General features: G+C 50.1%; 1 protein-coding gene across 3 annotated transcripts in view; it reads left to right on the top strand.

Annotated features, from left to right (window-relative positions):
* Positions 1 to 898: 898 nt before the first annotated feature.
* Positions 899 to 11387, top strand: part of ATRN (attractin) — a 167202-nt gene continuing 156713 nt past the window's right edge. For all 3 annotated transcript variants that reach the window (XM_028144728.2, XM_054724370.1, XM_008141034.3), the window contains exon 1: positions 899 to 1304. In XM_028144728.2, the coding sequence (XP_028000529.2) occupies positions 937 to 1304 (368 nt within the window). In that variant the 5' untranslated portion in view covers positions 899 to 936. The remainder of the gene's footprint in view (positions 1305 to 11387) is intronic.

The following is an 11387-nucleotide window of genomic DNA, read 5'->3' as shown; positions in this document are numbered from 1 at the left end:
ACCTTCTTCGGTTGGTTGAGACAAAGGTCCAGATTCCCAGGTCAGGGACCACACAGTTTATACTGCCAGGAAGCATGTTTCATAGGGGGACCATCAACATAATAAACTGACAAGAAGGGGTCTACAGGCAGACTTGCGCTGGCTGAGGGTGCTCCTATCCCTAATTTTATGCTGCCCCCCTCTTCAGGGATGACTGGAGGGCAAATAATGGGAAAGAAGATAACCCCAATCTTCCTCCACAGAAGGGGGTCTGGTTTGCTACTGGATCAGCCTGAATCAAAGGAGGTTAGGCTGTGTGTGTGCTCGTTTAGTCTATTAAGCGTGTATTGAGCACAGTCGATGCGCGAGGTTCCAAACTCACGTGTTATTTCGTTCTCCCTATTTTACAGAGGAGAAAGCAGAGGCTCGAATGCAGCACCTCGCAGCCCCACACCACGACGCGGCCTCCTAAGCCCTTTTTACCCCGCAGTTCGAGTTGGGACAGAGCGATGACGGGCGCCGCGGTCTCCGGGAGGGTCGCGCTCCACACGGCCCGGCAGGGCCAGCAGATCGGCCGGCTCCCAGGCAGCCAGGGAAGGGGGTCCCCCCGCTTCAGGGCTGCTCCCCCGCGGCCGCCTTCCTGGGCGAAGCGCAGAAAGCAGCCCGCTAGGGGGCCTTCGTACCCGGCCCCGGGCTGGGCGCGGGGGTCTCCGGGAGCCGCAGACTCAGGGTAGGACGCGCGCCGACAGGATCCCGGGGGCCGACCGCCCGCGGCGGGGCGCCCACTCACGCACGCGTGCTCGCGCCGGGCCCCGCCGGCCGCGCGGCTCTGGCTCCGCCCTCAGGATGGGCCGCCGGAGCCACCGTCCGCACGGCCCCGCCCCGCAAGGCCAGGCGCAGCGGAGCCGGCCGAGCCGTGTGTATGTGTTCTCGGGGCGCCGTCTCAGCCCCGGGAAGATGGTGGCGGCGGCGGCGGCGACTGAGGCGAGGCGGAGGAGGCGGACGGCAGCGACGACAGCGCCCGCGGGCAGAAACGGCGGGCGGCCCCGCGACCGGGTCGCCACGGGGGCTGGGGGACCGGGGCTGGGGGCCGGGCTGCGCCTCCCGCGCCTGCTGCTGCTGCTGCTCCCGCCCCTGCTGCTGTCGCCCTGGGCTGCCGAGGCCGCGGCGGCAGCGGCCGTGGTGTCGGGCTCGGTCGCCACCGAGGCCAAGGAGTGTGACCGGCCGTGTGTCAACGGCGGCCGCTGCAACCCTGGCACCGGCCAGTGCATCTGCCCCGCCGGCTGGGTGGGCGAGCAGTGCCAGCATTGCGGGGGCCGCTTCAGGTGAGTGGAAGGCGGTGTCGGAGGGCCGGGCCCAGCCAGAGGTGGAGGCTAAGGGGTGCCCCAGACGGCTGCAGGCCCGAGGTGGATGCCAGACGGAAAGTGGGGAGGTAGGGCCGCCCCACGGTGTTCGAGGACCATTTGCTTCCGGGGAGATCGTCGTCTGTGGCCCGGGGTCTTCCTGTACTTGGGCGATGGCAAGGTTCGAGGCAGAGGTGGGGGTACCCCACAGGGGTTTGGGTGCGGCGAGCCACCTGGGAAAAAAAGCTTAGGGCCCCAAAATGTATCAAAGCCCGTCTCTGAAACTGGGCCTCTTTCGGATAAACGAGGTGTGAAAGAAAAGGTGGAAAGGAGAGCCAGTCTTACTTAAACACTTGGTTTTAACATGCCCTTGTTCCCTAGGGCCCGAGGAGTTCCCCGACTGCTGGATAGATGAGGCACTCTGAAAAAAGAGGGCCTTGGAAGTGATTTGTTGGCTGGAGGTAGAAAGGGTAGGATTGCGAGGTAGGAGAGAAAGAAGAATCAATGATTGTTGGCTAAAGGAAAGCGAGGAAATTAGCCCTTGGAAGCTCCCTGGAAGCCGCAGATCGGAAGAGGGTCTGTCGGTGAGGGCATTGAAGGAGGTTCCTGTTGGCCCAGGTTTCTGGGGAATATGGAGTTCTGAGTTGGCCTGGTTCAGGGCAGTACCTCTTGGAGAGATCACTCACTAATTAATTAGTCGTTATCTATTATTTGCTTCAGTTGTGCAAGGAATTCCAGATAATGCACACAAATAGATTAGCCAAACTTTGGCCTAGTTCACAAGGAGTTTGGAATATGGCAAGAAAAAGGTATGTACACAAATAACCCCAGTCATAGGGGAGCTACAGAGCCCCGCCTGCCGTTGGTAGGGGTTTACTGAACACTTAAAAAAAAAAAAAAATCCTCGCGGGAGGATATGTTTTTATGGATTTTAGAGAGAGAGGAAGGGCGAGAGAGAGAAACATCAATGTGAGCAACATGGATCGGTTGCCTCCTGTATGCGTCCCAACTAGAGATGGAACCCACAGCCTAGGTATGTGCCCTGACTTGGAATCCAACCCGAAACATTTGGTGTATGGGACAACGCTCCAACCAGTGGAGCCACCTGGCCAGGGCTTTATTGAACACTTTTGATCTCAGATGTGGAGGAGTGAGGAAATAACGAAAAACAAGCTAGACAGGGTCACTGCTTTCATGGATCTTACATTCTAGTCAGGAAACAGGCTGTTAACAAGTAAATGTGTAATTGAAAGAAAAGACTTATCCAATAATCAATTTAGTATTTTGCTTAAGGCCATGGAGATGAAGAGCAGGGGACAAAGAGAGGACCTGACTTAGTTAGGAATGGTAAGTTTAGCGATTGAATAAGTGACTTTGAGTTGGAATCTGGCAAGACTGGGGAGATAGGCAGGGGCCAGGCCATGTGGATCCCTGTTGGTTGGGTTGAGAATTTTGACTTTTAGCCTGTGAAGAGTGAAATGGTCTTGTTTTCATGACATTACAGGCTTTTTAAATTGTAATGGCCTTGAGCAGGAATGGCCTTGAAGGCGAGGCTAGAGCATTTTGAATTTGGGGAGCTTCCAAGATCAAGTGAATGAATGGTTCGATCAGAGGAAAGTTCTTTCAAGTTCTGAAAATCTGGCATGCCATGGTAGGCAGCGGGGGACTGTAGTGTGGGGAGGGAGATGCATAGCAAGATCAGTCTGTACAGAGTAGGTGGACTCACTTTAAGCATGAGCGATGGTGGGCAGCCAGGTGGGAACAGTTAGTGTGGGTCAGACCAGCAGTAACCAGAGATAGGATATGAGATAGGTCCTAAGTGGTATTGTAGAGGTAAGTGACAGATCTTTCTTTGAAACTGATTTGCTTTTGGGAAGAGGGGGGATGCTGAGGGGAAGAAAACTAGATTCTATCTTGGGCTATTGAGAAGATAGTGGTACCATTAAGAAACACAGTGACACAGGAGGAACGGATCTGAAATGTTTAATTTTGCACACACTGCGATGCTTTCAGGGTATCCAACTGGTAGGACAGGTGTAAGCATTGGCGTTATCTATCTACTAGTGGCCCGGTGCACGAAATTTGTGCACGGGGGCAGGTGTGTGTGTGTGTGTCCCTCAGCCCGGCCTCCAATCTGGGATCCCTCAGGGGATGTCTGACTGCCGGTTTAGGCCCGATGCCAGCAATCCAGGACCGCTGGCTCCTAACTGCTCACTTGCCTGCCTGCCTGATTGCCCCTAACGACTCTGCCTGCTGGCCTTCTCGCCCCCAACTGCCCCCACACCCCCCCGCTGGCCTGATCGCCCCCAACTGCCCTCCCCTGCCGGCCTCATGGCCCCCAACTGCCCTCCCCAGCCAGCCTCATGGCCCCCAACTGCCCTCCCTGGCCAGTCTCCCGGAAGGTCTCCCAGTCTAATTAGCATATTACCCTTTTATTAGTATAGATGAAGGAGATTGCCAGGGAGATAGAGCAGATCTGAGTGTTCACATAGAAAGTCCAGAGGATTAGAGAAGAATCACTTGTTATGGGGAATAGGCAGTCCTGACACTGGTTGTCTCGGATGGTGTCACACTTGAGTGAAGCAGCTCCCCTGGTTATTGTGGACACTCCATTTGAGCCAGTTTGAGCTGGTGTCAGTGTCCTTTCCTTTGACATTGGTCTTGATAATTTTATTATATTTTGTGGGCTTATGGCATTTTCATCTTTAGAAATGAAAGTAAGAGGAACTTATGTCTCTGACCTTTAAACAAACTTTTTAAGTTTTAGTTGAAGGATTATTTTTAGGGGAAGAGTGAAGTACTGGTTTTGATTACAGTGGTATGTATCTTGATTTAACTGATAAACCTCCTTCTTGTTAAACTAAGAGACATTAAAATGGACACCTTTCTGGTTTGTATTGGCATCAAGTTGGTGTGTTTTTTTAAAGCTTTTTAGTTCCATAAATCCCATGTTATAATTGCTATTATAAGGACTCTTTCATTAATTGAAAGGAATATAGGGTAATAAGAGGATTATATTTTACTGAAGTTATCACTGAGTGCATATTAAATGCCAGGGACCTGATCAAGCATTTTCTTATACATTGTTTCATTTAATCTTCAGGACAACTCTGACAGTGTTGTATAAAATTTGATTTTTGTGTGGTTGTAGTTAGAATATCACTTGATTTTTTTTTCCCCAATGAAAGATACTACAAAAATGATTAATTGCAGAGAATAAAGTTAATGGTGCCATTGTAATAAAAATAACTATGGAATCTTTGGTGGATGATTTCTAAAGCAGTAACACTTTCATTCATTTTTATGTGAATCTTTATAATTCAGTGATATTTTTTTTCTACTTGTGTCATCACCATAGAAATATTTCTATGGAGGATAAATATCAAGTTAGAGAATAAAGATATTAAGTCCATTTATGAAATTAATATGCATTTAATTTTTTAAAGTTCTTGCTATACAAAACTTTTGGGAGGATAGTATAGAATAACGTAGTGAATTGGAGCCATGATGTTGAGTTACCTTCTATAGAATAAAAAGAAAAGAAGTAGGCAGTTATTTAATACTAGAGGCCTGGTGCACAGATTCGTGGGGTCCCTTGGCGTGGCCTGTGGGGATCAGGCTGAAACTGGCAGTCCAACGCTGTCTGCTGCTTCTGCTCATCCCAGCCCTGCTACGCCTGCTGCCGCTGGTCGGTAGGGTCCCTGCTGCTCTGCTGCAGTCTCCAGGCTGCGGCGGCCAGCTGTGAGCCCTGCGTCTGGCGCCCATCAGTCAGCTGAGTGGTGCTCCCACTGTGGGAGTGCACTGACCACCAGGGGGTAGCTCCTGCGTTGAGCATTTGCCCCCTGGTGGTCAGTGTGCATCATAGTGACCGGTCAACTGGTCGTTCGGTCGCTTAGTCTTTTATATATATACTAGAGGCCCGGAGCACGAAATTCGTGCACGGAGGGGGGTTGTCCCTCAGCCCAGCCTGTACCCTCTCCAATATGGGACCCCTCAAGGGATGTCCGACTGCCCATTTAGGCCCGATCCCGGTCGGGCCTAAACGGGCAGTCGGACATCCCTCTCACAATCCAGGACTGCTGGCTCCCAACTGCTTGCCTGCCTGCCTTCCTGATTGCCCCTAACTGCTTCTGCCTGCCAGCCTGATCACCCCCTAAACACTCTCCTGCCAGCCTGTTTGCCACCAACTTCCCTCCTCTGCCGGCCTGGTCACCCCTAACTGCCCTCTCCTGCAGGGTTGATCACCTCCAACTGCCCTCCCTTGCAGGCCTGGTCCTTCTCAACTGCCCTCCCTTGCAGGCCGGGTGCCTCCCAACTGCCCTCTCCTGCTGGCCATCTTGTGTCCACATGGGGGCAGGATCTTTACCACATGGGGGCAACTATATTGTGTGTTGCAGTGATGGTCAATCTGCATATTACTCTTTTATTAGATAGGATAGAGGCCTGGTACAGGGGTGGGGGACAGCTGGTTTGCCCTGAAGGTTTTCCCGGATCACGTGGGGGTTCCCTTGGGGCGTGGGGCGGCCTGAGCGAGGGGCCTGTGGTGGTTTGCAGGCCGGCCACGCCCCCTGGCAACCCAAGCGGAGGCTCTGGTATCTGGAATTTATTTTCCTTCTACAATTGAAACTTTGTAGCCTGGAGCAGAGCCAAGCTTGGGGCTCCCTCCGAGGCCAGCAGCCATTTGTGTTGGGGTTATAATTGAAACTTTGTTGCCTTAAGTGGGTGGGCCTGGCCAGGGTGTGCGGAAAGCTTTGCTTCCCCTGTTGCCGGCGGCAACCCTGGACTGCTCTCTCAAGCTCCATTCTGCCGCCATTTGTTTGAATTTGTTTACCTTCTATAATTGAAACTTTGTAGCTTGAGTGGAGGCTTAGGCCTGGCAAGGGCAGGCAGAAAGCTTGTCTTCCTCTGTTACCTAGGAAACCTTGCTCTCTGTGGCTGTAGCCATCTTGGTTTGGGTTAATTTTCATGCTCGCTCTGATTGGATGGTGGGCGTGGCTTGTGGGTGTGTCGGAGGTATGGTCAATTTGCATATTTGTCTATTATTAGGTAGGATAGTAGTAGCCCTGTGCTCGAATCCGTGCGCCAGTAGCTCTCCAGTAGCTCACTGCCGCCCTCCAGTAGCTCTCGGCTCGCTGCCCCGCCCTCCTGTAACTCCCCCCCTCACCCCCCCTCATAGCTTGCTGCCCTGCCCCCTCTGGTAGCTCTCCACTGCCCGCTTGTAGCCAATAGCTGCCCCACCCTCCTGCTGATCTGTGATCCAGTCGTTACTACGTGGTCAGTCGTTACGTTTCACGGCGTAATGACCATTTGCATATTACATCTTTATTATGTAGGATACTAGTGGCCCGGTGCATAAAATTTGTGCAGGGGGGCAGGGGTGTGTCCCTCACCCAGCCTGCACCTTCTCCAATCAGGGACCCCTTGGGGGATGTCTGATTGCTGGTTTAGGCCTGATCCCACGGGATCTCGCAATCCGGGACCACTGGCTCCTAACCGCTCACCTGCCTGATCACCCCTAACCACTCTGCCTGCCGGCCTGCTTGCCCCCAACTGCCCCCCCCTGCCAGCCTGCTTGCCCCCAACTGCCCCCCACTGCCGGCCTGCTCGCCCCCAACAGTCCCCCCCCCCCACCGGCCTGATCACCCCCAACTGCCCTCCCCTCCTGGCCTGATCGCCCCTAACCGCCTCTGCCTCGGCCCCGCCGCCATGGCTTTGTCCAGAAGGACGTCCGGAAGGTCTCCCGGTCTAATTAGCATATTACCCTTTTATTAGTATAGATAGAGAGATCTGTTTTGTGCCTGGCATATACAGTAACTACTAGGATTAGTCACAGCAGCAGCTATCACCATTTATCTAGCATCCATTTTTTCCAGGTGTTGTGTTAAGTACCTTTTAGGAATTATTCCTTGTAATCCTTAGATTGAAGGTATTCCCATTTCATAGATGAGTATATATTGAAATTACTTGCCCAACTTATAAAGAATTGTGGTTTGAACTCAGACCTTGTCTAATTTCCAAACCCATGCTTTCCATTGTACCATTTGGCCTCTCATTTTTTCTGAGTCCAGTCACCTTTTATGAACATTCTTTGGAAGGGCTGAGCTAAATCCTTTGAGAAACACCTTGAGCTTCTTTTCCAACTTGGGCCTGGCAGAATGGCTCCCATAAAGAAGGGTGGAGAGTAGAAGAAGGACTGTTCTGCCATCAACAAGGTAGTGATCAGAGAATATACTATCATTATTCACAAGCCCATCCATGGAGTGGGTTTTAAGAAGTTTTCCTCTCAGGCTTAAAGAGATTGGGAAATTTACCATGAAGGAGATGGGGACTCTAGATATACACATTGACACCAGGCTCAACAAAGCTGTTTGGGCCAAAGGAATAAGAAATGTCCCATACTGTACTCATGTGTGGTTGTCCAGAAAATATAATGAGGATGAAGATTCACCAAACAGCCGAAACCGGTTTGGCTCAGTGGATAGAGCGTCGGCCTGCGGACTGAAGGGTCCCAGGTTCGATTCTGGTCAAGGGCATGTACATTGGTTGCGGGCACATACCCAGTAGGGGGTGTGCAGGAGGCAGCTGGTCAATGTTTCTCTCTCATCGATGTTTCTAGCTCTCTATCCCTCTCCCTTCCTCTCTGTAAAAAATCAATAAAATATATTAAAAAAAAAAAAAGATTCACCAAACAAGCTCTATATGTTGGTTACCTAAGTACCCATCACCACTTTAAAAAATCTGCAGTTAATATGGTTGAGAACTAACTGCTGATTTTAGAATCCTATCTAATAAAAGAGTAATATGCAAATTGACCATCACTCCAAGACACAAGATGGCTGCCCCCATGTGGTCAAAGATGGCTGCCCCCATGTGGACACAAGATGGCCACCACAAAATGGTCTGCAGGGGAGGGCAGTTGTGGGCAGTTAAGGGTGACCAGGCCAGCAGAGGAGGGCAATTGGAGGTGACCAGGCCGGCAGAGGAGGGCAGTTGGGGGAGACCAGACCAGCAAGGGAGGGCAGTTGGGGGGGACCCAGGCCTAATGGGGCGGGCATTTGGGGGGATCAAGCCTGCAGGGGAGGACAGTTGGGTGGGGACCATGCCTGCAGGGGAGGGCAGTTGTGGGCGATCAGGCAAGCAGGGAGGGCAGTTGGGGGAGACCAGGTCAGCAGGGAAGGACAGTTGGAGGGTATCAGGATTGCAGGAGAGAGCAGTTGGGGGGGGACCAGGCCTTCAGTGGAGGACAGTTGGGGGGGACCCAGGCCTGCAGGGGAGGGCAGTTGAGGGAGACCAGGCCTGCAGGGTAGGGCAATTGGGAGGTGACGAGGCTTGTAGGGGAGGGCAGTTGTGGGCGACCGGGCCAGCAGAGGAGGGCAGTTGTGGGAGATCAGGTCTGCAGGGGAGGGCAGTTGTGGGCTATCAGGCCAGCAGGGAGGGAAGTTAGGGGTGACCGGGCCAGCAGAGGAGGGCAGTTAGGGGTGACCAGGCTGGCAGGGGAATGGTTATGGGGTGGTCAGGCTGGCTTACAGAAGCGGTTAGGGACAATCAGGCAGAGGCAGGCGAGCGGTTGGGAGCCAACAGTACTGGATTGTGAGAGGGATGTCCAGCCGGTGGGATCGGGCCTAAATGGTCAGTCGGACATCCCTCAAGAGGTCCCAGATTGGAGAGGGTGCAGGTTGGGCTGAGGGATACCGCCCCCCCCCCCCCGTGCACGAATTTCGTGCACTGGGCCTCTAGTAAAGTTATAAAACTGCTCCCCAAAAATCATTTTTGCCTATATGACTGCCATATATCTTTTGTCCTTCTGTTTCTCCTAAACTTCATTGTCTTATTTTCTACTATTTGATGGGCATCTTTACTGGGATGTTTTAATGTCACCTCAGAATGAGCCATGTGTAAGACCAAACTTCTTATCCTCATTGAAATAATAGTCTTTTCCTTTGCACTTTCTTATATAAGTAGCAAATCTGACTTTAGATAAACAACAGTCAATATTTAGGAGTAATTCATTGCTCTTTCTGTTTATTCTCTCTTTTCTAAAGTCTTAGAAATTTGTTCCTTTTCATTTTTCCTGTTGCCATTCTAGTGTAACTAGTAACTTGAGTACATCTGCATGGTCCCTTACCTCATTGCTAACCTGCCTCTGTTACACCCTGACTGGTCTCTTGCACCTCCAGAGTCCATTCTACACTTTGTCACATAATCCCCTGAAAATGTGTCACTATCTAAACCTCTTTTTTTTTTCACTCCTCTTAACTGTAAATTGACTGTCAACAGAAGGCTCCCACTGCCCTATATACTTCTTTTTTCCTACACAAATTCTTCCACTTTATAGTTTTCCTGCATATTTGTTAATTCAGCAGTATTCTGCATTCTTCTCTACTTATGTAGATTCTACCCCAAGGCCCATCTTCAGTTCTCTATAATCTATAATAGAAAATTCTCCAAAATCATACCTGTTTATCTTCTTTTGAGATGAGTTATCAACCCGTTTAATTCATGGACAGCTACTGAATGAATGATTATTATGTATTAGGTTATGTGCATGCCTTGAGCATATGAATGTGGGTAAGAATCAGGCCCTGCTTTCCTATTGGAGAGCTCATAATTCTGAAAAGACAGCTAAGCGCACAGGCAATCAGAAATTAATAATAAAAATACAGGCAGGATGTGGTGCAGGGTTAATATGTGGTGGAGAGACTAAATTTTTGAGGGCTCTGGTGGAAGGTATACAGAGAAGAAGACATTTTGGACAGATCTGAGAAGTTTAGTGTGAATAGTGAAACATGAATAGTGGGGGAGAAGGGCATTTCAGAAGGAGCAGAGAGCTTGTGCAAAGACAGAATCATGAACTGTCAAACACTTATTAGGGTATTAGTTTCCTAGGTTTGTGGTAACAAAGTGTTACAAAATGGGTGGCTTAAAACAACAGAAATTTAATTGCACAGTTCTGGAGGTCAGAAATTGGAAATGGAAGTCTTGGCGGGGCCGTACTCTCACTGAATAAGGGAGAATCTGTTCCTTGTCTTCCTCTTAGTTTCTGGAATTGCCAGCAATCCTGCGCATTCCTTGGCATGTAGGTACATCATTTCAGTGTCTACCTCTATCATTTCATTCTCATGACACTCTCTCTGTGTATCTTCTCTTCTTATAAGGATGCCAATCTTATTGGATATATGGCTTGAGTACATTTTACTAGTAACTTGAGTACATCTGCAAAGACCGTTTGTACATAAGGTCACATTCACAAGTACTCAGGATTAGGACTTCAAAATATTTTTTTTGCGGGGGGACATAGTTCAAACCACAACACTTAGAGAATTCATCATAGGTAGTTGTTAGAGTATAACTTGTGAGGGATGCACTAGAAGGTTATAATGGCTTTCCCTCTGCCTTTCCTAAAACCTTCAGCTTCAGGGTGCATCCTTGACCTCGCTAAGCCATCAGTTCATTCCAGTCTCTGGCTGCAGTGATTGTTTTGAGGTAGGCAGTAATCTAAGCTGACTCAATCAGAATGAGTCTCAGAACCTGCTAGAGGCCTCTCTGTGGGTGTTTATGAAGCAGATGCTTTGTCATCTGCCCTCTATGTGGTGATGATGTGGAACATAGAACCATTACAGCTAGTAGCATTGCTGTTGTGATAGGAGCCCACCTGAGGTCCAAGCAACTCCTAGAGGAGGGAGGATGTCAGAGAAGTGGAGTTGGAGACCTGACGACTTTCTGAATCTCTGGTTCAAGACTTGTCTGAAGATGTACTTTTCAGTTTTGTGAGATACTACATTTCTTATGCCAGGAAGTGTTGAATTTCCTGTTCCTTACAATATAGAATAATTTCTAACATGCAGAGGGACGTAGGGCCAGATCATGAAAGTCTGTATGTTCCATACCCAGGACTTTGGGCCTTATGCTTTTGCTGTTGATAACATGGTCTAAATTCCTGATATTTTCCTACCAAGTCTCTCAATGTTCCAATTTTGATGGGATATGATCTGAACCGTAAGTTACCATAGCCAATAGTTGTAGCTTGTTTTTTTGATACTACTTAACTGGGATTGCCAACTACCA

This window comes from Eptesicus fuscus, chromosome 12, assembly GCF_027574615.1.
Source record: "Eptesicus fuscus isolate TK198812 chromosome 12, DD_ASM_mEF_20220401, whole genome shotgun sequence".
Classification (NCBI taxonomy): domain Eukaryota; kingdom Metazoa; phylum Chordata; class Mammalia; order Chiroptera; family Vespertilionidae; genus Eptesicus; species Eptesicus fuscus.
The sequence above is the reverse complement of the archived record's forward strand: the minus strand, read 5'-3'. Positions and strand labels throughout refer to the sequence as shown.